The sequence below is a fragment of the Salvelinus sp. IW2-2015 genome, unplaced genomic scaffold (genome assembly GCF_002910315.2).
Source record: "Salvelinus sp. IW2-2015 unplaced genomic scaffold, ASM291031v2 Un_scaffold702, whole genome shotgun sequence".
In the NCBI taxonomy this organism is placed as follows: Eukaryota; Metazoa; Chordata; class Actinopteri; order Salmoniformes; family Salmonidae; genus Salvelinus; species Salvelinus sp. IW2-2015.
The window spans coordinates 424,411-452,365 of NW_019942599.1; the positions used below are offsets into that span (position 1 = coordinate 424,411).

The 27,955-nt window shown below is 41.8% G+C and overlaps 1 protein-coding gene across 1 annotated transcript in view; it reads left to right on the forward strand.

Moving 5' to 3' along the window:
• The window catches only part of babam2 (BRISC and BRCA1 A complex member 2), a 191,826-nt gene extending 170,673 nt beyond the window's left edge, over positions 1–21,153 (forward strand). Inside the window, exons 9-12 of the mRNA XM_024135970.2 lie at positions 16,372–16,442; positions 19,376–19,458; positions 19,583–19,736; positions 21,064–21,153. Of these exons, the coding sequence (XP_023991738.1) occupies positions 16,372–16,442; positions 19,376–19,458; positions 19,583–19,736; positions 21,064–21,127 (372 nt within the window). The 3' untranslated portion in view covers positions 21,128–21,153. The remainder of the gene's footprint in view (positions 1–16,371; positions 16,443–19,375; positions 19,459–19,582; positions 19,737–21,063) is intronic.
• Positions 21,154–27,955: the final 6,802 nt, after the last annotated feature.

Below are 27,955 nucleotides of genomic sequence, written 5' to 3' on the forward strand. Positions count from 1 at the left end.
GCATTGAGACATGTTTGTGAGAGAGACATTGAACATGCATAGGTGAGCAAGACTGGACTTCTATCTGCGAAAAGGTCTTCCCCAAATGCACTTCCATAAGAACTCAATTTCAATTGTTTTCATAGAACCTACTTTACACCTGTCCACCTTCACAGAATGTTTTTCAATGCCTCACATTTGTTTCAAATGTGTACAGGATACTGGCACCTTCATGCATGTTTTTTGGTACTGTAGCAGAATGAATGATATTCATTTACACATCTGGAAGATCTTGGGTAGACAATTTGCTCTTTTACCAAATGCATATTTATTCTAATTTTATTGTAAAGTTGTTTGAGCCTGAGTCTGAACGTCTGTTCAATACCCTTGTTTATTGTATATTGTTTTTGTGGTCCACACCTGAAGTACCATCTGCTAGGATGTCTTTCTCAGGCTTCTGCTATTCTACCTCTAGAGAAACGTACCTTTGTGGTCCTACAGTTGAAGTCGGAAGTTTACATATACCTCAGCCAAATACATTTAAACTCAGTTTTTCACAATTCCTGACATTTAATCCTAGTAAAAATTCAATGTCTTAGGTCAGTTAGGAACGCCACTTTATTTTAAGAATGTGAAATGTCAGAATATTAGTGGAGAGAATTATTTATTTCAGCTTTTATTTCTCAATTAGTATTTGGTAGCATTGCCTTTAAATTGTTTAACTTGGGTCAAATGTTTCGGGTAGCCTTCCACAAGCTTCCCACAATAAGTTGGGTGAATTGTGGCCCATTCCTCCTGACAGAGCTGGTATAACTGTGTCAGGTTTGTAGGCCTCCTTGCTCACACACACACCTTTTCAGTTCTGCCCACAAATGTACTATAGGATTGAGGTCAGGGCTTTGTGATGGCCACTCCAATACCTTGAATTTGTTGTCCTTAAGCCATTTTGCCACAACTTTTGAAGTATGCTTGGGGTCATTGTCCATTTGGAAGACCCATTTGCYACCAAGCTTTAACTTCCTGACTGATGTCTTGAGATGTTGCTTCAATATATCCACATAATTTTCCTTCCTCACGATGCCATCTATTTTGTGAAGTGCACCAGTCCCTCCTGCAGCAAAGCACTCCCACAACATGATGCTGCCACCCCCGTGATTCACGGTTGGGATGGTGTTCTTCGGCTTGCAAGCGTCCCCCTTTTTCCTCTCAAACATAACCGATGTTCATTTTGCCAAACAGTCTATTTTTGTTTCATCAGCCAGAGGACATTTCTCCAAAAAGTACGATCTTTGTCCCCATGTGCAGTGCAAAACCGTGTCTGGCTTTTTTATGGCGGTTTTAGACAGTGGCTTCTTTCTTGCTGAGCGGCCTTTCAGGTTATGTCGATATAGGACTCGTTTTGCTGTGGATATAGATACTTCTATACCTGTTCCTTCCAGCATCTTCACAAGGTCCTTTGCTGTTGTTCTGGGATTGATTTGCACTTGCATCTCTAGGAGACAGAACGCGTCTCATTCCTGAGCGGTATGCAGGCTGCGTGGTTCCATGGTGTTTATACTTGCGTACTATTGTTTGTACAGATGAACGTGGACCTTCAGGCGTTTGAATTTTCTCCCAAGGATGAAATTTTTTTCCTGCGTTCTTGGCTGATTTCTTTTGATTTTCCCTGATGTCAAGCAAAGAGGCACTGAGTTTGAAGGTAGGTCTTGAAATACATCCACAGCTACACCTCCAATTGACTCAGGCTAATTGACATAATTTATCTGAAGCTTCTAAGCCATGACATAATTTTCTGAGATTTTCCAAGCTGTTTAAAGGCACAGTCAACTTAGTGTATGTAAGCTTCTGACACACTGGAATTGTGATACAGTGAATTATAAGTGAAATAATTGTCTGAAAACAATTGTTGGAAAAATTACTTGTGTCATGCACAAAGTAGATGTCCTAACCGAATTGCCAAAACTATTATTTCTTAACAAGAAATTTGTGGAGTGGTTGAAAAACAAGTTTTAATGACTCCAACCTAAGTGTATGTAAACTTCCGACTTGAACTGCATGTAGAAAACCTCCCATAAATGCCTCATAATTGTGATGTTTTTATTTATTTTAATTTTATGGCTGCCCTTTTGTATAATGTTTTTCTGTGTCCTTATTATTTTTATTGTACCTGGTATGTGTGCTGCACTTTGTTTGTTTGTCTATGTTAACTCTGTTAAAAGAATAAAAAGATAATTATCCCCCCCCCCAAAAAAAATTTACCTGCTGTACGTGCCCAGGTAGGAGAACCCTGTGTGCTTTGGTGCAAAGCGGAGAATCACGAGTGATATGCCTCAAGGGAGTGGGTCTGATGCTGTGGTGACAACTGGTGGAAATCTTTTAGGAACAAAGGCTGTGTTACCAGACTCTCCAAGCTTGACCGCTGCTGTGGATCCTGCAGTCAATTCTTTTAAAATCAGCATTACCTCTTGTCAATCTGCACTAGATGTACTACATACATTATAGCTGTTATTCAAAAATACAGACCTGGCTCCAACCACTCCTTATCGCGTTCTTCTCCCTCCAGTGGTGGATGCAAACAACTGTGGAATGCAGGGGTGTTGTCGTCCTGGATGTCCTGCATGTGGTTCACAAGGCTTCTCCACTTGGCCTCCATCACATCCGGATTTCCACTTGCCATTGAAGCCGCCTTTCAGTACAGATGATTCCGTATGGACGGCTTCCAGAGCTTCAGGTCCTTGCACCCCTTCTACGTTGACAGTGCATTAAGTTTCTTCCCCAGGCCTGTTTTGGAGGCAAAATAATACTTGGACACGAAACACTCTCCGACACTAAATCATGTTGTTTTCTTTCAGCACACAATTAGTAATGCCTTTAACATACCTTTGCCACAGTGCCAACAGTCATAGAAATGTGTTGTCCCATGGGGACTCAAGGTCTCTCTCACTGACTTGGTTACCTGTAGAAAGGGGGAAATTACAGTAGTATTATGCACTGATAATCCACAGTAAGTACATTCAACAATTCTACCACAAATCTATTTTCTATTTGACAGAAATTACTTTTGCATCACACAACCACATGTAGAGAATTATTCTCTTGCTGGCCTCGTTCATTTTAAGGGCCTACATAAAGATAACTGAGCACTAGACATCACTTATTCAGGCAACAATTGTCAGTAGCTAACCTCATTAGGTAATAAGTCAATTTGTAGGCTGGTTTACAGGAAATATACTAGTGGGCTTACCTTTCTGCTTATAGTAGCAAACTAGCTCGAATTGTGCATCACATAGCAAGCTACCTCTTTCTACTGGAGAAAGCACGGCAAAAAAATATTATCAGACAGAAAACCACAGGAGTTTTACAAGCTACCTAGCCAGCTAGAGAAAGTGCGCCAAAAGAAAATGACCCGTGGTAAAATGTCCTAAAATACGCACAATATCTGGATACCACAAGAATACAGGATAAATAGCTAACATTAGCTAGCTAGCTACAGCAGGAATAACTGACTGTGTGTGTTTAAAATTACCACGACTTACCACACGATTAGTTTGCTAGCTAAGTTAATGTTAGCTAGCTATCCATTTCCACAGGACATTGTTGTAAGGGAAGGGAGAGAATGTAGCTCAGAATAAGGGGAATATGCGATTGAACATAGCTAGCTAATATCAGAGATTGTTTTATCTGCTATTATATTTCTCTTCACATAGCTAGCAAGCTAGCTAACTAGCTAGCCAGCCAGCCTGAGAAAACAGTGAAATGCTTACTTACAAGCTCTTAACCAACAATGCTGTTTTAAGAAAAAAAGTATTAAGAAAGTATTTACTAAAATAAACTGAAGTAAAAAAAAAAATATATATATATATATATATATACAGTGGGGAGAACAAGTATTTGATACACTGCTGATTTTGCAGGTTTTCCTACTTACAAAGCATGTAGAGGTCTGTAATTTTTATCATAGGTACACTTGAAACACACTCCTTCCCTCAGTAAGAGCATTGAAGATGGGTCGTGGCTGGGTCTTCCAGCATGACAACGACCCGAAACACACAGCCAGGGCAACTAAGGAGTGGCTCCGTAAGAAGCATCTCAAGGTCCTGGAGTGGCCTAGCCCGTCTTCAGACCTGAACCCAATAGAAAATCTTTGGAGGGAGCTGAAAGTCCGTATTGCCCAGCGACAGCCCCGAAACCTGAAGGATCTGGAGAAGGGCTGTATGGAGGAGTGGGCCAAAATCCCTGCTGCAGTGTGTGCAAACCTGGTCAAGAACTACAGGAAACGTATGATCTCTATAATTGCAAACAAATGTTTCTGTACCAAATATTAAGTTCTGCTTTTCTGATGTATCAAATACTTATGTCATGCAATAACATGCAAATTAATTTCTTTAAAATCATACAATGGGATTTTCTGGATTTTTGTTTTAGATTCCGTCTCTCACAGTTGAAGTGTACCTATGATAAAAATTACAGACCTCTACATGCTTTGTAAGTAGGAAAACCTGCAAAATCGGCAGTGTATCAAATACTTGTTCTCCCCACTGTATATATGCACACACACATATACAGGGGGTACCGGTACAGAGTCAATGTGCTGGGGCACCGGTTAGTCGAGGTAATATGTACATGTAGATAGACGTAAAGTGACTATGCATGGTTAATAAACAGAGAGTAGCAGCAGCGTAAAAATGGGGATGGGGCTAGCAATGCCAATAGTCTGGGTAGCCATTTGATTAGCTGTTCAGGAGTCTTATGGCTTGGGGTAGAAGCCTTTTGGACCTAGACTTGGTGCTCCAGTACCGCTTGCCATGGGGTAGCAGAGACAACGGTCTATGACTAGGGAGGCTGGAGTCTTTGTCAATTTTTTGGGCCTTCCTCTGACACCGCCTGGTATGGAGGTCCTGGATGGCGCGAAGCTTGGCCCCAGTGATGTACTGGACCGTACGCACTACCCTCTGTAGTGACTAGTGGGCGGAGGCGGAGCAGTTGCCATACCAGGCGGTGATGCAACCAGTCAGGAGGCTCTCGATGGTGCAGCTGTAGAACCTTTTGAGGATCTCAGGACCCATGCCAAATCGTTTCCCGAGGGGTAATAGTAATTTAGGCAGGTTACCTTGGTGTTCTTGGGCACAGGGACTATGGTGGTCTGCTTGAAACATGTTGGTATTACAGACTCGGTCAGGGACAGGTTGAAAATGTCAGTGAAGACACTTGCCGCTTGGTCAGCGCATGCTCGGAGTACACGTCCTGATAATCCGTCTGGCCCTGCGGCCTTTTGTATGTTGACCTGTTTAAAGGTCTTACTCACATCGGCTACGGAAAGCGTGTTCACACAGTCGTCCAGAACAGCTGATGCACTCATGCATGCTTCATTGTTGGTTGCCTCAAAGCGAGCATAGATGTTATTTAGCTCATGTGGTAGGCTCATGTCACTGGGCAGCTCGTGGCTGTGCTTCCCTTTGTAGTCCGGAATAGTTTGCAAGCCCTACCACATCCGACGAGCGTTGGAGCCGGTGTAGTACGATTCAATCTTAGTCCTGTATTGACGCTTTGCCTGTTTGATGGTTCATCGTAGGGCATAGCGGGATTTATTATAAGCGTCCTGGTTAGAGTTCCGCTCCTTGAAAGCGGCAGCTCTACCCTTGAAAGCGGCAGCGGATGTTGCCTGTAATCCATGGCTTCTGGTTGGGGTATGTACGTACGATCACTGTGGGGACAACATCATCAATGCACTTATTGATGAAGCCAGTGACTGATGTGGTGTACTCCTCATTGCCATTGGAAAAATCCCAGAACATATTCCAGTCTGTGCTAGCAAAATAGTCCTGTAGCTCAGCATCTGCATCATCTGACCACTTCCTTATTGAGCTAGTCACGGGTACTTCCTGCTTTAGTTTTTTGTTTGTTCACAGGAATCAGGAGGATGGAAGTATGGTCAGATTTGCCAAATGGAGGGCGAGGGAGAGCTGTGTACGTGTCTCTGTTTGTGGAGTAAAGGTGGTCTACAGTTTTTCTTCCTCTGGTTGCACATTTTACATGCTGATTTAACATGCTGGTAGAAATTAGATAAAACGGATTTGTTTCCCTGCATTAAAGTCTCCATCTCTGGATGAGTATTTTCTTGACGGTCAATGGACACACACACCAGCAACTCAGAGCTGTCAACACACTACAACAGTGTGTGTGTGTGTGTTTATTAATCGTAGATCATTTCCATAGAACAATGGTTATATCAAAGGTCACGAATGAGTTAACACTGCCCCAAAATAATATGTTGATCTGCTCCTACCTGTATATGTTTTTGTTCAACTTTGGTGAAATATTCACAAAAATATTATCTGCATCATGCTGTATCTGCCTTTCACATTAATGAACACCCGCACATAACCAACACACACACACACACAATACACACTCAAATAACACAAGTATTGAAGCAGTGTTCAATGAGTCTAGGTTTCACATTCTTTTGAACCTGTATTGGTTTTTTTAACAGGCAAGTCAGTGGCACACCACCATCAGAGCCTGTGAGGCACAACTTTTTGCGTAAATTACATTATTCCAACCAGTTGCCATTCTTTCTCCCCCTACCCCACTACCATCAGAAATATAACTCACCGTTAGTGTGTAACGCTCGTCTGAAGAAGTGGACCAAGATGCAGCGTGGGGTAGGGTAATCATATTCTTTAATGATAACCAGCAAAACCAACGAAACGTACAGTCTTGTAGGGCTCAACAGCAACAAAACAAGAACAAGATCCCACAACATAGGTGGGGAAAAAAGCTACCTAAGTATGATTCCCAATCAGAGACAACGATAGACAGCTGCCTCTAATTGGGAACCACACTCGGCCAAACACAAAGAAATACAAAACATAAAATGCCCACCCCACATCACACCCTGACCTAACTAAATCAAGAAATAAAACGTCTCTCTAAGGTCAGGGCGTGACACAGTGCATTCGGAAAGTATTCAGAAACCTTCCCTTTTTCCAAATTTTTACATTACAGCCTTCTAAAATGAAAAAAAATAAAAATAATCCTCATCAATCTACCCACAATACCCCATATTGACAAAGCAAAAACACAGGTTTTTAGACATTTTTGCAAAGCTATTAAAAATAAACATACCTTATTTACGTAAGTATTCAGACCCTTTACTATGAGACTCAAAATTGAGCTCTGGTGCATCCTGTTTCCATTGATCATCCTTGAGATGTTTCTACAACTTGATTGGAGTCCACCTGTGGTAAATTCAATTGATTGGACATGGTTTGGAAAGGCACACACCTGTCTATATAAGGTCCCACTGCTGACAGTGCATGTCAGAGCAAAAACCAAGCCATGAAGTCGAAGGAATTGTCCGTAGAGCTCTGAGACAGGATTGTGTCGAGGCACAGATCTGGGGAAGGGTAGCAAAGAATTTCTGCAGCATTGAAGGTCCCCAAGAACACAGTGGTCTCCATCATTCTTAAATGGAAGAAATTTGGCCGCCCGACCAAACTGAGCAATCGGGGGAGAAGGGCCTTGGTCAGAGAGGTGACCAAGAACTCGATGGTCACTCTGACAGAGTTCCAGAGTTCCTCTGCGGAGATGGGAGAACCTTCCAGAAGGACAACCATCTCTGCAGCACTCCATCAATCAAGCCTTTATGGTAGAGTGGCCAGATGGAAGCCACTCATCAGTAAAAGGCACATGACAGCCCGCTTGGAGTTTGCCAGAAGGCACCTAAAGGATTCTGAAAATGAGAAACAAGATTCGCTGGTCTGATGAAACTAAGATTGTGCTCTTTGGCCTGAATGCCAAGCGTCACGTCTGGAGGTTTTTCAGCGGCATGGACTGGGAGACTACTCAGGATCGAGGGAAAGATGAACGGAGCAAAGTACAGAGAGATCCTTGATGATAACCTACTCCAGAGCGCTCAGGACATTAGACTGGGGCGAATGTTCACCTTCCAACAAGACAACGACCCTATGTACACAGCCAAGACAAAGCAAGATTGGCTTCGGGACAAGTCTCTGAATGTCCTTGAGTGGCCCAGTCAGAGCGCGAACCCGATCAAACATCTCTGGAAAAGCCAGAAAATGGCTGTGCAGGAACGCTCCCATCCAAGCTCACAGAGCTTGAGAGCATCTGCAGAGAAGAATTGGAGAAACTGCCCAAATACAGGTATGCCAAGCTTGTAGTGTCATACCCAAGAAGACTTGAGGCTGTAATCACTGCCAAAGGTGTTTCATGAAAGTACTGAATAAAGGGTCTGAATACGTTTTTTTTAGTTTTTTTGCTTTGTCATTATGGGTTATTGTGTGTAGATTGATAAGGGGGAAAAACAATTTAAACTATTTTAGAATAAGGCTGTAACGTAATAAAATGTGGGAAAAGTTAAGGGGTTTGTATACTTTCCGTATGCACCTTATTGGCACACTTAATAAAGATGAGCAAAGACTGTATAAAATAAATAATTACAAATACTGAGCTATATTGTATGATAAATATTTTTTGATGTATTTTATACTAATACAATTACTCAGAGAAATATATTTTGTTTAACAAGAAATAAAATAAATTCTCAAAAAGATAAGTTTCAAAATTATTGGCACCACTAAAGATTTTAATAAATAAAATAAAACAAAATTTTATCTGCATTAACATTCTACTTAGGTAAATCTCAGCTTAAGGAACTGTATTGTGGCCTTCCGTGGCTTCCTGTTTCACTGGGGTATAAACATGCAAAATCCATTTGCGATCCATCACCATGGGGAAAGACAAAGAACTCTCAAATGAAAAGAGACAAATGGTTGTTGACCTTCATAAATCAGGCAATGGGTACAAAAAAATGCTTCCATAATATGCCACTTACCACTATTAGTGCAATCATTTAAAAGTTTAAAACCACTGGAACAGTGATAAACTTGCCTGGTAGAGGACGCAAGTGAGTAGTTTATATAGGACGGCTTATGTCAATCAATCAAATCTTGTGATTTATGAGGAGGCGGGACTTCCGCCTAAGATTTTAATATCTCACCCAGGATGTAAATATCACATCCACGTGCTGTATGTAATTATAAACTAGATGGTTCGAGCCCTAAATGCTGATTGGCTGACAGCCGTGGTATATCAGACCGTATTCCACGGGAATAACAAAACATTTATTTTTACTTCTCTAATTATATTGGTAACCAGTTTATAATAGCAATAGGGCACCTCGGGGATTGTGATATATGGCCAATATACCACGGCTAAGGGCTGTTCTTACCCAGGACGCAACGCGATAACCAGTCTATAATAGCAATAAGGCACCTTAAATATCCCCTCCATTGTTCTGAGTGGCCAGTGCTTCACATCAGGATGTGAATGACACCCTTGTTATTTATTTTTACCGTGTGTTTTATGTAATCACACCCCACTGTTCTGATTACAGTATTGTGAATGTGAGGAAGGGTCCTAGTGTCTGTGTGCAGACATGTTGTGAAAGGTGTTGGTGGGGTGACAGAGACTTGTGTTGATCAAGGGGCTGTTGTATTGGGGCCTATGGCGATGTGGGGATTGATGTGATGGTTTATTTAGAATGGAGGTTCCATGTTTGAGCATGACAACTATACCCCATTGTCCAATTTCCTTAACCAGTGAGAATGCTTGAAGTTGTGATGGGCTAGTCAGGAGAGGGGTTTGTGTGTATTAGTGGAGCAGGGGCTGGTGATGTGGGTCTGGACAGTTCAACTCTAAAATGGCTTAGTTGCCTCAAATAATTGTTTTATGAATAACACGAGCTGTGAATTTAAAACATGCAGGGTTAATTTAATTCTGTTTGGAAAAGGTACATGTCCAAGATTCACAGTTAGAGGCACTTTCCTGACTTATTGGAGTGGTAATGGCTTGTTTGCATGCCTTAAAAAACTGGTTGGGCCTTCCAGTGCATTCAAATCTGGCCCAGTGGAGAATCAATAAGCAGTTGCCTGGTCTTCACTGAGCCTTGGAAGTTAGACTTTTTTTTCAATCGCTTTAGTGGAACATTTTCACCACTCTAAGCACATAAATCAAATCAGATCATCGCAATGGCTCATGTTTCAAATCTCAAAGCACATTTTCAAAGCACATTTCACACTTCCCATTCTAAACAGTTTCCACATGCCCAACCAAACCGCCCTTCTCTCCACCCCACAAACCTGATCAAAGTCACTATAGACCTTTGGGTCACCAAATAGCCTAATACATCACCCCTGATCAAGAGCAAAACACATCTTTGTCCCACGTTTGACCAAGGACTCTACTTGATCGAAAGTCTTTTGTCTTACATATAGCCCAATACACTACCCCCAGGATCACAACAAGCCCCTCACACCAGGTCCACACACACGGTGATGCAGACACACTGCATGTGGAAATAAATGTAATCCTTAAGAGTCGATTGATGCACCTGTCAATCTAAGTAACATAATAAAAAAAATCTCCTTCAAAATCTGTCAGTTGCAGCTAGAGAAATCTTTTTTGTTGTTGCATGGGCTACAGTGGTGTTTGTCAGACCATGAGACATCCTGAAAATCAGTCTTCTCACGAAAACGTCTGTTGCGCCCGAACGGTTTTGCCTACACACCAAAATGACCACTCTGGAAAGATGAGACTCTCACGAACACGAGGGTGTTCTCTGTTTCGCTCTTTGATCCCCCACAAGCCCCAAGGGACTCGTCTAAAGTCAGTACCACCGATGTGTAGCGTCCGAACCGTTTGGCCTACTAATATAACTCAATGGAAAGATGAGATTCTCACGAACACAATGGTGTTCTGCTCTACGACCCCCATAAATGGCTTAGGATTTGTATGAAGGTAACCCGGTACTAGTTTAAAAAAATTATGGAAGTATGGAGGTAGTTGTGTGCCAATAAAAATGGGGGTTAAATATGTGTCCAAGAAACAAAAATATTTCCTGAGCTTTCATATATTGCCTAGATATAGGACAGACACTTCAAAACCTTATTCTTTGGGATTTATTGTTTGACTGTCTGTTTTACATTTATGAATGTGTTATCCAATACGTTTCTATGGGCTTTAAGTAGTAAAGGCCAAATTCAATATTTGATCAAATCGTTTTTACATATTTTTTTTGTTGATACTTACAGGGGTCCTAAAATTCTAAATCAAATAGCTAAATGATCCATATGTTAGCTTAGTAGAACCCCACCACCCACCCCCTCCTCAAAGGCTTCGACTTTTAGAGGTACCATCACAAGAAATAGTATGTTTTTTTAGTTTTAGGCTTAATAACCAATAACTCAGGAAGGTGTCTTCAACTGTGAGTCTTGGACATGCAACATGGTTTGAACTCTAAGTACCTACAAAGTCACTCAGAACAGTGGGTGTGATATTTACATCCTAGTGTGAAGCCCCAGCTACTCAGAACAGTGGGTGTGATATTTACATCCTAGTGTGAAGCACCAGCTACTCAGAACAGTGGATGTGATATTTACATCCTAGTGTGAAGCCCCAGCTACTCAGAACAGTGGGTGTGATATTTACATCCTAGGCGTAAGTCTCGCCCCCCTCATAAATCACACTATTTTTTTGATAGTTTGACAGAAGCCATCCTATATAAACTACTCAAGTGTATCTTGTCCCCACGTACAGTGAAGATGGTTCGGAAGGCAAAGAAAATTCCAACGGGCCACATTTGGAGAATTACAGAACTTGGTCGAATCTTGGGGTCTCCAAATCTACAATTAGACGCTACCTCTATGCCAATAGGCTCGTTGGAAGGGTTGACAGAAAAAAGCTTTTATTGTGAGCAGCCACCAAATGTAAATGCATGGAGTTTGCTAAACGGCATTGGCACTTGGATTGGAATCGGGTGCTATGATTAGATGAGAGGAAAATAGAGGTCTTTGGCCACGTATACCACGGTGAGTTAGGCGTTGAAAGGAGGATGCAAATGCAGAAAATAACTCCATACCTACTGTAAAATATGGTGGCTGTTTTGCTTACACTGGTCCTGGGGCCCTTAAGGTCAAAGGCATCATGAACTCTACGAAGTACCATTAAATGTTTGCTGAAAATGTAATCGCCTCTGCCATGAGGCGGAACTCTTCCGCAAGACAATGACCCCAGGCACACATCAAAATCCACAAAGAAATTGTCAATTGACCACAGAATCAACATTTTGCATGGCCATCTCTGGACTAAAACCCATTGAAAACCTGGTTTGAATTGAAGAGGGCAGTCCATAAGCGCAGACCGAAGGATATCAAGGATCTGGTAAGATTCTATACGGACGAATGGTTTGAGATTCCTCCCAATGTGTTCTCCAATCACATAATTCATTATATAAAAAGGTTCAGTGCCGTTATCTTTGCAAGGTGAGGGTGCACAAAGTATTGAAAACGGCGGCCAATATTTTTTATGATTATACAGATAAGACAGAACAGGTAGAGGGCAGAAAACACACGGATCCCCTACCAAATCAAACCCACTCCAACCCCCCCCATGCTCTGACAGAGCCCCACCCCAAAACCAGACTTTAAACACGCATGATATAAACTCAGCAAAAAAAGAAACGTCCTCTCACTGTCAACTGCGTTTAATTTCAGCAAACTTAACGTGTAAATATTTGTATGAACATAACAAGATTCAACAACTGAGACATAAACTGAACAAGTTCCACAGACATGTGACTAACAGAAATGGAATAATGTGTCCCTGAACAAAGGGGGGGTCAAAATCAAAAGTATCTGGTGTAGCCACCAGCTGCATTGAGTACTGCAGTGCATCTCGTCCTCATGAACTGCACCAGATTTGCCAGTTCTTGCTGTGAGATGTTACCTCACTCTTCCACCAAGGCACCTGCAAGTTCCCGGACATTTCTGGGGGGAATGGCCCTAGCCCTCGCCCTCCAATCCAACAGGTCCCAGACGTGCTCAATGGGATTGAGATCCGGGCTCTTCGCTGGCCATGGCAGATCACTGACATTCCTGTCTTGCATACATTTATGTTTTGTTCGAAAATGTGCATATTTAGAGCTGCAAATCGTGGTTATACATTGTGAATACGTAGCAACAATTCGCCAGAATGTCCGGAGATATTTTGGACACTCACCTAATCTGACCAAATAACTCATCATAAAATTTACATAAAAATACTTGTTGTATGGCAAATGAAAGATACACTGGTTCTTAATGCAACCGCTGTGTTAGATTTTTTTAAATAACTTTACCACAACATACAGCTTGGGTTATTGTGAGACAGCGCTCACCAACACGGCGGAGAATAGGAGTCAAAATATTACACAGAAATATGAATCAAATCAAATCAAATTTTATTAGTCACATACACATGGTTAGCAGATGTTAATGCGAGTGTAGCGAAATGCTTGTGCTTCTAGTTCCGACAATGCAGTAATAACCAACAGTAATCTAACCTAACAATTCCACAACTACTACCTTACACACACACACAAGTGTAAAGGGATAAAGAATATGTACATAAAGATATATGAATGAGTGGTGGTACAGAACGGCATGGCAGATGCAGTAGATGTAATAGAGTACGGTATATACATATGAGATGAGTACTGTAGGTATGTAAACATAAAGTGCACTAGTTTAAAGTGGCTAGTGGTACATGTATTACATAAAGATGGCAAGATGCAGTAGATGATATAGAGTACAGTATATACATATGAGATGGTAATGTAGGGTATGTAAACATTATATTAAGTGGCATTGTTTAAAGTGGCTAGTGGTAAATTTTTACATAATTTCCATCAATTCCCATTTTTTTAAGTGGCTGGAGTTGAGTCAGTATGTTGGCAGCGGCCGCTAAATGTTAGTGGTGGCTTTTTAACAGTCTGATGGCCTTGAGATAGAAGCTGTTTTTCAGTCTCTCGGTCCCTGCTTTGATGCACCTGTACTGACCTCACCTTCTGGGATGATAGCGGGGTGAACAGGCAGTGGCTTGTGGTGGTTGTTTTCCTTGATGATCTTTATGGCCTTCCTGTGACATCGGGTGGTGTAGGTGTCCTGGAGGGCAGGTAGTTTGCCCCTGGTGATCGTTCTGCAGACCTCACTACCTCTGGAGAGCCTTACGGTTGTGGCGGGAGCAGTTGCCGTACCAGGCGGTGATACAGCCCGACAGGATGCTCTCCGATTGTGCATCTGTAGAGTTTGTGAGTGCTTTTGGTGACAAGCCGAATTTCTTCAGCCTCCTGAGGTTGAAGAGGCGCTGCTGCGCCTTCTTCACAACGCTGTCTGTGTGGTGGACCAATTCAGTTTGTCCGTGATGTGTACACCGAGGAACTTAAAACTTCCACCTTCTCCACTACTGACCCGTCGATGTGGATAGGGGGGTGCTCCCTCTGCTGTTTCCTGAAGTCCACAATCATCTCCTTTGTTTTGTTGACGTTGAGTGTGAGGTTATTTTCCTGACACCACACTCCGAGGGCCCTCACCTCCTCCCTGTAGGCCGTCTCGTCGTTTTGGTAATCAAGCCTACCACTGTAGTGTCATCCGCAAACTTGATGATTGAGTTGGAGGCGTGCATGGCCACGCAGTCGTGGGGTGAACAGGGAGTACAGGAGAGGGCTCAGAACGCACCCTTGTGGGCCCAGTGTTGAGGATCAGCGGGGTGGAGATGTTGTTACCTACCCTCACGACCTGGGGCGGGCCCGTCAGGAAGTCCAGGACCCAGTTGCACAGGGCGGGGTCGAGACCCAGGGTCTCGAGCTTGATGACGAGTTTGGAGGTACTATGGTGTTAAATGCTGAGCTGTAATCATGAACAGCATTCTCACATGGGTATTCCTCTTGTCCAGATGGGTTAGGGCAGTGTGCAGTGTGGTTGCGATTGCGTCGTCTGTGGACCTATTGGGTCGGTATATGAAATAACATTATAAATGTTGTCTTACTTTTGCTGAGCTTCCATCAGAATGTTGTGCAAGGAGTCCTATTTCCAGAATAAATCGTTGTTTGGTTTTAGAATGTCCATTTCTTCTGTCGAATTAGCAACCTTGGCTAGCATTGTGGCGCGAACATTCCCATTCTCTCTTGGCGCAAAGAACGGAAAATTCCAAAAGTCCCAATAAACGTTGAATAAACTGATAAAACTCGGTTGAAAAATCCTACTTTATGATGTTTTTCTCATATGTATCAAATAAAATCAGAGCCGGAGATATTCGCCGTGTATACCGATCGCTTTTCAGAAGACAATGTCGAGATCCCCCGCGCTTCGTCGAAAACAAACAAAATACCGGACCTGTCACTCCAAAAGCTCTTATTCGGCCTCAGATCAAGCTAGACACCCCATTCAACCTTCCACTGCCTGTTGACATCTAGTGGAAGGCGTATGAAGTGCATACATATCGATAAATAAAAGCCAGTTGAATAGGCAGGCCCTGAAACAGAGCCTCGTTTTCAGATTTTTCACTTCCTGTATGGAAGTTTGCTGCCAAATGAGTTCTGTTTTACTCACAGATATAATTCAAACAGTTTTAGAAACTTCACAGTGTTTTCTATCCAATAGTAATAATAATATGCATATTGTATGATCTAGAACAGAGTACCAGGCCGTTTAATTTGGGCAATATTTTTTCCAAAGTGAAAACAGCGCCCCCCTATTGACAAGAAGTTAAACCCTTTACAATGAAGATCTGTGAAGTTATTTGGATTTTTACAAATTATCTTTGAAAGACAGGGTCCTAAAAAAGGGACGTTTTGCTGAGTTTACAAGGGTGCCAATAACACCTATCTTTTTGAGGGGGAAAGTATTGCCTTTTTGAACATCTTTCTCTGAGCATATGTATTAGTATACCTTTTGTTGAGTATACAAAATATAACTCAGTACTTATGTTATTTATTTTGTACTGTCTTTTTTGCTCATCTTTGTCAAGGGTGCCAATCATTTTGGAGGTGACTGTATTAATATAAATCCCTGGTTGTTTGTGTCACAAAACTGTCACGGCTTCATGCTTATTAGCGTCACTAAGGGGTCACTGGGTTGGCGACTTACCCCGAGTGTAAACGTGCCTAACTCATCCTCTGATACACTTTATAGTTTGACATCTCAGCTCTTTGATATCTGCACTCATTAAAAACACTGACGTATAATGTCGGAGTATTGATTGATGCTCAAATGATATGGTCTCGTCTTCCTGAGAGGTTGTATGTACCAACCAGGGTCATCCTTGGTCAATTTGAATTCAAGTCGCTTAATTGAGGAAGTGATTTACATTGAAAATGATACAATGAAAAATGTGTGAAATAAAAAGCATGTTATTTCCTGTGTATTAGGTTGGCTTAACTTTTCAAGATGCCAACCCCAAAAGTTACGTTTTAGTATTGTACAGTTCTGTTTCAGCTGGTATTTGCCTGGTAATCAAGTAGGTATTAATGTATCTCCCTTCCTCCCTCCTCAGGTGCAGTATGTCATTCAAGGCTACCACAAGAGGAGAGAGTACATTGCTGCCTTTCTCAGTCACTTTGGAATGTGAGTCTGCGGTATGTCTGTGCGTGTGTGCGCCGATGTATGCGAGAAAAAAACTGAAGTATCACATTTACATATGTATTCAGACCCTTTACTCAGTACTTTGTTGAAGCACCTGTGAGAGCAATTACAGCATCGAGTCTTCTTGGGTATGACGCTACAAGCTGGGCACACTTGTATTTGGGGAGTTTCTCCCATTCTTCTCCGCATATACTCTCAAGCTCTGTCAGGTTGGAAGGGGAGCGTTGCTGCACAGCTATTTTCAGGTCTTTCCAGAGATGTTTGATCGGGTTTAAGCCCGGGCTCTGTCTGGGCCACTCAAGGACATTCAGAGACTTGTCCGCAAGTCACTCCTGCATTGTCTTGGCTGTGTGCTATTGGCCTGTCGGGAAGGTGAATCCTTCACCCCCAATCTGAGCGCTCTGAAGCAGGTTTTCATCAAGGATCTCTCTGTACTTTGCTCCGTTCATCTTTCACTCAATCCTGACAAGACTCCCAGTCCCTGCCGCTGAAAAACATCCCCACAGCATGATGCTGCCACCACCATGCTTCACCACCATGGTGCCAGGTTACCTCCAAACGTCTTTCAGGCCAAAGAGTTCCATCTTGGCCTCATCAGACCAGAGAATCTTGTTTCTCATGGTCTGAGAGACCTTTAGGTGCCTTTTGGCAAACTCCAAGCGGGCTGTCATGTGCCTTTTACTGAGAAGTGGCTTCTGTCTGGCCACCCTACCATAAAGGCCTGATTGGTGGAGTGCTGCAGAGATGGTTGTCCTTTTGTAAGGTTCTCCCATCTCTGGCAGAACGCCAGAGTGACCATCGGGTTCTTGGTCAACTCCCTGACCAAGCCCCTTCACCCCCGATTGCTCAGTTTGGCCGGGCAGCCAGTTCTAGGAAGGATCTTGGTGGTTCCAAACGTCTTCCGTTTAAGAATGATGGAGGCCACTGTGTTCTTGGGGACCTTCAATGCTGCAGAATTCTTTTGGTACCCTTCCCCAGATCGGTGCCTCGACACAATCCTGTCTCGGAGCTCTACGGACAATTCCTACGACCTCAATACTTGGTTTTTGCTCTGACATGCACTGTCAACTTCAGGACCACACACAGGTGTGTGCCTTTCCAAATCATGTCCAATCAATTTGATTTACCGCAGGTGGACTCCAATCCAGTTGTAGAAACATCTCAAGGATGATCAATGGAAACACGATGTCAGTGGAGGAAAGGGAGAGCGGGGGGATGTTGAGGCAGACCCTCAGTCTTCTGCTCTCTCCCTCTGCTGACACTGACCATCAGATGCAGGCACCATCAGCCCAGTCAAATAAAAAACAAATCATTTAAATGTATGCTCACTCAGCTGTGCTTCACAAGTAATACAACAACGCATCTATTACCGGTGTGATCATATAACCACAGCCATTATGCTGTGATAATGTATTTGGCCTATAGCTTACTGCACAAACCTCATTGTTACAGTACTGTTTTTAATTGGTTAGGCTTACGTTTTTTAAGTCATATTAAAAAAACATCTGAGCAGTAGATATCGGCTTGCATTTGATCTTGACTCAGAAAAGGTTGGTGACCACTGTTCTAGAGTTTTCCCTGTTAACACTATCAACATTTCCCTTTACTGTGGCAATTGTGGTTAAATCAACGCAATATTAGCCACGTTCAATGCAGCATACTGAAACAAAATTAACTATGCAAGAGATTTTGTTGTAGTCAGAACACATCGGAGTATGATTCTATTGCATTGACATGCACAACTCAGTCCGTACTCTTTTGCCGTATATGGATCTGTGGCATTTATGGATCTGTGCCATTTACTTTGAACTGGATTGTGTTTACAGCATGAATCGGTCGTGAGTAGATGCGGATGCACTTGTTTTGAGATCAAAGTGAGAGCTGCATGTAGCCTCGTGTGCACATTTTGTTCATATCCTTTGCTATTTAGTGAGTTATTAGCCCAGTTGTAGATCATTTGTAGTCAGAGATAGGGGAGGGATTGCTTCCTACAAGGGCACAAAACATGAACATTTCTAGACATCTTTTAAAAGCGAGTCTGGTTAATAGCTTTTTTTTTGTCTTAAAGGGGCAGCGTTGTATTTTGAGACAGGCTTGAATAAGCTAAGTAGCAATAGGCAGAGGTTGGCATAATTTGTCTGATTCTCTGTAATAATGGTATGGGAATAATAATGCATTTTATTTTGTGAAGTGTTTTCTTGCATCAAACAACAAAACAACATTCTTCAGTCACTTCCTTGTCTGAAGGACAAGTGGATAAACAGGTTAATGTCAAGCCCTGCGTGTCTCATGGAATGTAGGCCTACATTTAACACCACACATTGGCTGCTACTATTTCCATGTTAAAATGTTATGAAATGCATTTTATTCATTGTTTCTGATGGTAGGCCACTCTGGAAGACCTACATTATGATCAAATAGCCACAGTAGCATACATGGCCACTGTTAAAGCTGTAACTTAAAGTAGGTACAGCCTCGGTGTTCACAGTAAACGCGCGCTGGAAGTTGCACAGCATTTTGACAACGTTCAAGTTTGTACTCAGCATACCTGAAATTTGCTCAGTGCCGAAAATATTTACAGGGAACATTGCCCCCACCAATTTAATGTGTAAATCTAACCAACGTTTCGGCAACGCAGTGCCTTCTTCAGGGTTGGAAAGCCCCTGCATTTGAAGAAGGCTCTGCTTTGCTGAGAAGTTGTTTAGGTTAATAAAAAATAAATAATAAAAAATAAAATAAAAAAGCTTTACCCATTAAGTTGTTAGGAGCATGTATAGACAGTGCTACTTTCTTCTAAGCAAGCACATTTGTAGTGTTGTATTTGATTAGTATGGGGCATGTGGACACATTACATTGTCTATATAAGAAAGGTGTACATGTGTGTGTGTGCGTGCGTGCGTGCATGCTTGTTGCAGGGGGGTGGTGGAGTACGATGCAGAAGGATTCACCAAGCTCACTCTTCTCCTCATGTGGAAAGACTTCTGTTTCCTTGTCCATGGTGAGTTACACATAAACACACACACACACACTTCTTTCCTACATTCAACCCCACATCACCTCTTTCTCTCTCACTATCTCTTTCTCTCACTCTGTCTCTCCCCTTCTCCCCTCTCCTGCTCCAGTGGACCTCCCTCTGTACTTCCCGCGGGACCAGCCCACTCTGACATTCCAGTCTGTGTACCACTTCACCAACAGTGGGCAGCTGTACTCGCAGGTGCAGAAGTCCTACCCTTACAGCCCTCGCTGGGACGGCAACGAGATGGCCAAGAGAGCCAAGTAAGACAGTCAGTTTTGCATTCCCCKCTAATGGTTAGGATGGGGGGGGGGGGGGGGGAGCTGATCCTAGATCTGTATGTAGGGGATGCTTTGTTCACCCCGTAGCATACTGGACAACAATGACCATTTGACCCACTATACCATATAATAATGACTTACACTGAGTGCACTTTTACGTTAGGAACAACTTCCTAATATTGAGTTGCACCCGCTTTTGCCCTCAGAACAGCCTCAATTCATCGGGGCATGGAGTCTACAAGGTGTCAAAAGCGTTCCACAGGGATGCTGGCCCATGTTGACTCGCTTTCCACAGTTGTGTCAAGTTGTCTGGATGTCCTTTGGATGGTGGACCATTCTTGATACACACGGGAAACTGTTGAGCGTGAAAAACCCAGCAATGTTGCAGTTGTTGACACACTCAAACCGTTGTGCCTGGCACCTACTACTATACCCCGTTCAAAGGAACTTTTGTCATGTCCATGTCCATTTGAATGGCAAAGATACACAATCCACGTCTCAATTGTCTCAAGGCTTAAAAATCCTTCTTTAACTCGTCTCCTCCCTTTCATCTACACTGATTGAAGTGGATTTAACAAGTGACGTCAATAAGGGATCATAGCTTTTACCTAGGTTCACCTGGTCAGTCTGTTTCCTAATGTCTTGTACACTTAGTGTATAATTATCCATAATACAGGATGATAATGATAAAAATTGAATTTATTTGTTTCGGCCTCGTAATCGACTAGTTAGCAGGAAACTTGCAAAGCTGTTGAACCCGCCACCATCTTTGGACCAACTCATCTGATATAATAATGCTTACACGAAAAGCCCCAAAAAATCCTTGTCACACTAACAATCACAATAACAGTACGACCACCTAATCGCTTTCATCGAAAAGACATATCACTACGCACACACCATGGTGAAGATTTGTATGCAAAAAATAAATGTGATATGATTTCGAAATGTATGGCTCTCCCAACTTTATCCTACTCTACCTTTTTTTATTTTTAACATGAGTCAGTTAACCCTGTTTGTGGTTGAATGGCTTTTATCTCCAGTTGACCATGCTTACTTTGAACAGAACAGGAGTGCTTAACTATAACAGCAGAGGTTTTGTCCCAAATTTGGTAGTTACATGGAATAGATATGTCATTGTCTTTGTTTATATCGCCGGGTCTCCAAGGAAAGTCGGAAAACCGGTGCTTTGCTTTTATGGTCAGATAAGTACTGGTGCACTTCCAGTAAATCTGCATCGGTCTAAATTACTTTTATTGCTCTCTTTCTCGCTCTCTCTATCCATCTATCTGTCTATCTTTCTCCGCAGAGTGTACTTCAAGAGCTTCGTCCCTCAGTTTCAGGAAGGGGCCTTTGCCACCGGGAAACTCTAGGATTGAAGTACAGCAGTGTGTTCGTGTGTGAGCGTGTGTGTTTGTGTGTCAATGGACTGCACGATAGTGGTGATGTGCTTACTGTACAGGTACTCTCTAACGCCACGTTGGGCATCTCGTGCTTTTTCCCCTGAACGGTCTGTTTTTCCATTTTATTAAGTTGTTTTTTTCTCCTTTCTTAAAAACTAGAGGGAATGAAAGTACTGAAAAGCTGTTGCTAAAATGGTTTGGAGTAGTAGGGTCAGTACCACTTGTTACGTCAACAGACCGACGTGGGGCTTGCCCAGACAAAGTGTCACAGCTTCAAAGCAGACGTCACTTCTGATCTTTAGAGTGGTTGTCAGAGAACTGGAAAAGGGCCCTTAAAGAGGAATAACGGAACCCCTCTGACTGATTGTTGGGCTGTCTGTCAAAGTGTTCACCTCTCTCAGTCAGGGACAGTGAGGTAGAGCGAGAGCTATGTCACCAGGTCATGCAGCCGCTCACTCACTGCAGCGCTAGATAGAACTTTGATGAAAAACACGAAAATAATCAACTTTAGTTAACAGTGATCATACAAAATTTGGGAAGGTTACTGCTCAAGCAGCAACACGCACACGAGGGGACTTCTCATAAACACAACACACTGGCAATTTTCAAAATCGCCTGCGTCAGACTTTAGCACGTAACCCAACTAAACACACCTTTTACTTTATTGTCAGAAGCATCATCAGACCTAGGGAGTAGCCTATTTCATTTCTCATGTTCAATGCACTGTACACCAAGCAGAGAATGCTGTGCTCTAAAGATGGCATAGCCACACAAATACATTAGAAGATAGTTGTTGATCTGATCAGAAACACTGTTCTCACAACCTTTATTTCCTAAATGATGTCGCTGGTGTATTTTGGAATATATTGCGCAGTAGGCTATAAGGTTTTTACCAGGCTCGAGTTCTTCCAGGCTGAAAACATACAAGAATACTTTCACATTTGATAAAATTAGCCTACATTATTACATTCGCTTGCATCATTTAGTAAATCATTGTCAATAGTCTACCGATTTTGAAAATGTAAATGTGGGCTAATAATAAATGTAATAATAGCATATTTGATCTACCCCAATGAAAAGTTTGAAAGTGAGCATAAATCACATTTCGATAGATGCATGCATCAGTACCTAGGCTATCTATTATATCTGCAACGGAAATTATTTTCCAAGGATAGGTTCTCTGTCAGCTGGCTGCTGTAGTAAAGTTACAATTTAATGAAACATTTCTTCCATAAATTAGCCGTATAGTCCATATGTGTATTCCAATGAAGTGGACGTTATGTTGCACACTCACTAGTCTTTCCCTCTCATTTTAGTATATATATTTGTACATATATTTTGCCGTAATGATCTGATCACACCATGCAACAACTGATGTAGCCTACAGTCAGAGATGGAAGATGGGCAATGTGAATTGGCAGGTGGAATGATGTCCAATGGGGTTGCATGGTTAAAAGTGGGAGGCGGGATCAGGTTGGCTCCTTTCATCCTTGCTTGGCAGAGATGTCAGAAAAGGTCAAATTATGAATCTGCTACCCAAAATGATCACATAAAATGTTTAAGACATATCTCACAATTGATTGGGCTTCCCGAATTTAGTATATTCGCTGTGACCAAAAGTTTCATATTTTTGTAGATTTGTGTTATTCCACAAAGTTCTATCTAGCGCTGCAGTGAGTGGGGAGCTGCATAACATAGTTGTAGCGCTATCTTTGCTCTCCCTGAGTGAGAGAGGTGAGCACTTTGACAGACAATTCAACAATGAGTTAGAGGGGTTTATTCCCCTTTAACTGTTTGACTGGAGCTCAATGTGGGAAAGATCAAGATCAGCGGTTCATCTTGATTCATATCAAACAGTGGGGCGGGGCCAAACCTTGATCTTACCATTACCTGGTCATTCTACACTTGTCTTAATCCTTGCCTTGAGAAGTCCTCCTTAGTACTATGTACATTGGAGAATACTGTAAAAACCTGTGATCATATTTTGACTTACTACATGACAGTTTTTACTGAATTGTGTTTTTCTGTTATATTTTTGTTTCACCAACACCTCAGTTAGTCATTTTCCCAATAAACCCTCAAAGCATATACTGTCCGGAAATACGTTATTTCAAACTTGATGTGATTGTAAGCCACTGAGATGCACTGTGAATTCTGGCCTGTGCTAAATGTACTGTGCCTTCAGAAAGTATTCACACATCACATTTTGTTGTGTTACAAAGTGGAATTAAAATAGATTTAATTGTAGTTGTATGTCAATGATCTACACAAAATACTCATGTCAAAGTGGAAGATTTTTTTATATATATATATATTACAGCTCTGATTCTTTCTGGGTAATCTCAGAGTTTTGCACACCTGGATTGTAAAAAAAAAACATCCCATTAGTCTTTTTAAAGTTCTTCTAGCTCTGTCAAGTTGGATGTTGATCATTGCGATTTAAGCGATTTAAGTCAAAAATTTATCAAAACATTTATTGGCATCTTGGTAAGCAACTCCAGTGTACATTTGGCCTTGTGTTTTAGGTTATTGTCCTGCTGAAAGGTACAATTGTCTCCCAGTATCTGTTGGAAAGCAGACTGAAACAGATTTTCCTATCGGATTTTGCCTGTGCTTAGTTCTATTCCGTTACTTTTTATCCTAAAAAAAACCTCCCTAGTCCTTTGCGATGACAGGCATACCGATAACATGATGCAGCCACCACCATACTTGAAATTGTGAGGCGTGGTACTCAGGGATGTGTTGGATTTGCCCCAAACATACCACTTTGTATTTAGGACAAAAAATGTATTTCTTTGCCACATTTTTTGCAGCATTACTTTAGTGCCTTATTGCAAACAAGATGCATATTTTGTAATAATTATTTTTTCTGTTCAGGCTTCCCTTTCACTCTGTCATTTAGGTTAGTATTGTGGCGTAACTACAATGTTGTTGATCCATCCTCAGTTATTGGTCACGATTAACTTTTCCTCTCCCTATCATAACGCATGTGTTACACATCTATAAGCATTTCATGAACGTGTTATAACAGGTTTAAAGACGAGAGGAGAGAACTCGAGACAAAGGGGTTATTTCAGAATGACCAGAAGCTGATGTGTTATGATCAGCTGTAATGATCCGCATTAGGTTAATTAAATATATCCGTAGCATATGTATAGCACATTCATGTCATGCTATGCAACAGCTCATATTTGTGTATCTTAATAGCTGCATCCTTACAATGACAGCGTAGTGTCATTATGGCTGTTGTCATTATGGCCATACCAGTGTTACTGAATATGCCAAAAGGCCAAACCACGTTTTGAAAATCATGCTGATATATAAGTTAGCCTGTACCAGCCCCATTTCCCCCACCTTCTGCTCCTTCTTCTCACTAAGGTCAATGGTGCATGAAGATTCCCACAGGGTTGAATCCTCAGGGTCAATTTTACGGATCAAATCGTGTAGTTGAGGGTCATAACTCATTAACAGCCCTCCACATCAGAGTTAAGTTGGTCGTACTGGTCTATAATGCACACATGTAGTTAAAGTAAAGTACATTTTCTCATTCATGAAACATTTAGAACATTTATAGCTAAGCACTTCATGGTAATTACAGTTGAAGTCGGAAGTTTACATACACTTAGGTTGGAGTCATTAAAACTCGTTTTTCAACCACTCCACAAATTTCTTGTTAACAAACTATAGTTTTGGCAAGTCGGTTAGGACATCTACTTTGTGTAATTTTTTCAACAATTGTTTACAGACAGATTATTTCAATTATAATTCACTGTATCACAATTCCAGTGGGTCAGAAGATTACATACACTAAGTTGACTGTGCCTTTAAACAGCTTGGAAAATTCCAGAAAATGATGTCATGGCTTTAGAAGCTTCTGATGTGCTAATTGACATCATTTGAGTCAATTGGAGGTGTACCTGTGGATGTATTTCAAGGCCTACCTTCAAACTCAGTGCCTCCTTGCTTGACATCATGGGAAAATCAAAAGAAATCAGCCAAGACCTCAAAACAAATTGTAGACTCTACAAGTCTGGTTCATCCTTGGGAGAAATTTCAAACGCCTGAAGGTACCACGTTCATCTGTACAAACAATAGTACGCAAGTATAAACCATGGGACCACGCAGCGTCATACCGCTCAGGAGGAGACGTGTTCTGTCTCCTAGAGATGAACGTACTTTGGTGTGAAAAGTGCAAATCAATCCAGAACAACAACAAAGGACCTTGTGAAGATGCTGGAGGAAACCGGTAAAAAGTATTTATATCCCAGTAAAACGAGTCCTATATCGACATAACTGAAAGGCCGCTCAGCAAGGAAGAAGCCACTGCTCTAAAACCGCCATAAAAAAGCCAGACTATTGTTTGCAACTGCACATGGGACAAAGATCGTACTTTTAGGAAATGTACTCTGATGAAACAAAAATAGAACTGTTTGGCCATAATGACCATCGTTATGTTTGGAGGAAAAGGGGGGCGCTTGCAAGCCGAAGAACACCATCCCAAACGTGAAGCACGGGGGTGGCAGCATCATGTTGTGGGGGTGCTTTGCTACAGGAGGGACTGGTGCACTTCACAAATAGATGGCATCATGAGGCAGGAAAATTATGTGGATATATTGAAGCACATCTCAAGACATCAGTCAGGAAGTTAAAGCTTTGTCGCAAATGGGTCTTCCAAATGGACATGACCCAAGCATCTCCAAAGTTGTGCAAAATGGCTTAAGGACAACAAAGTCAAGGTATGGGAGTGGCCATCACAAAGCCTGACCTCAATCCCATAGAAGATTTGTGGGCAGAACTGAAAAAGCGTGTGCGAGCAAGGAGGCCTACAAACCTGACTCAGTTACACCAGCTCTGTCAGGAGGAATGGGCCAAAATTCACCCAACTTATTGTGGGAAGCTTGTGGAAGGCTACCCGAAACGTTTGACCCAAGTTAAACAATTTAAAGGCAATGTACTCTCACGCCTGATCTTAGAGATCCTTTTTATGTCTCTATTTTGGTTTGGTCAGGGCGTGAGTTGGGGTGGGCATTCTATGTTGTGTGTTCTATGTTTTCTATTTCTGTGTGTTTGGCCAGGTGTGGTTCTGTCACGCCCTGGCCTTAGTTATCTTTGTTTTCTTTATTATTTTAGTTAGGTCAGGGTGTGACATGGGGGATGTATGTGTTTTGTATTGTCTAGGGGTTTTGTATGTTTATGGGGCAGGGTGTAGTCTAGGGTTATGTATGTCTATGGTTGCCTAGATTGGTTCTCAATTAGAGACAGCTGTCTATCGTTGTCTCTGATTGGGAAGCATATTTAGGCAGCCATATTCATTAGGTAGTTCGTGGGTGACTGTCTATGTCTAAGTTGCCTGTGTCTACACTTATTGTTTGTATAGCTTCACGTTCGTCGGTTTGTTGTTTTGTTTAGTTTGAAGAGTGTCCTTCGTTTCGTTTTCGTCTTCAATAAAAGAAGATGTATCGTTATCACGCTGCGCCTTGGTCCTCCTCTCTTCCACGTTACGACGAACGTGACAGGTTCTCAATCAGAGGCAGCTGTCTATCGTTGTCTGTGATTAAGAACCATACTTAGGTAGCCTTTTCCCACCTGTGTTTTGTGGGTAGTTGTTTTCTGTCTTTGTGTCTGTACCAGACAGAACTGTTTCGTGTTGTTCGATTTTCATTTATCTCTTTGTTATTTTTGTCATAGTGTTCACTTTTCTAATAAAGGCATGAACACTTACCACGCTGCGCTTTGGTCCGATGATTCCTCATCTTCAGATGACGAACGTTACAGCTACCAATTACTAATTGAGTGTATGTAAACTTCTGACCCACTGGGAATGTGATGAAAGAAATGAAAGCTGAAATAAATCATTCTCTCTACTATTATTCTGACATCACACATTCTTAAAATAAAGTGGTGATCCTAACTGACCTAAGACAGGGAATTTTTACTCTGATTAAATGTCAGGAATTGTGAAAAACTGGGTTTAACTGTATTTGGCAAAGGTGTATGTAAACCTTCGACTTCAACTGTAATTGTGCAGTTTGCCACTGATCTACAACAGCAATATTAAAGGTCTTTGCAGTCAATGTACTGTCATTTCTATTTTGATATTCAGAAAGCATTTATAAATATGCCTCACTTATAAAAAAAGAACAGTAACACAACACAATGTTAAAGAAAATATGAACATATTATTTTCCAGATGTAAGGTTAGCACATTAAACCATTGCTGAGGACATTTTTCAGTTGAACTTTTCTTGAATACGTTTAACAAAGATTCATATTCAATGCATTCAAATATAATTCCCAATTTCAGACTCATAGCTAGCAATAACTACAGTATTGTAGTGAGTAAAACGTACTAACACAATGGTAAAGCTAGCTTTTACCCCTAGCAGCTAGCTAAGCCCCTGGCAATGTCAACACCTTTTCCAACTCGCTCAATAAACATTACAGAATCGTCATGAAACTCATAAAACATTTAGCTATCTCAAAAGTTAAGACTTACGTTGTACTTTTGCACATTACGAACCATTAACAACAGGACAAATTAAGAGACAAAAACATCACAATGTTCTTTCTATTTTGGCTGCACAGCCACAGGAAGGAGGAGCAGGTGAGAGGTCATCGTAATGTCACTTCCTGGTGACCTCACGTTTAAATACCTCTCTAACGCCCAGAAAGCTCTGACTCAAACTCCCATTCACCAGCTCTGCAATCGTTGATCACCAAATACGGAGTTTCGCTGAGCAACTATCTATATTTTCTCCTGGTACGGCCGGTATGTACTTCCAAAAAAGGTCTAAATAA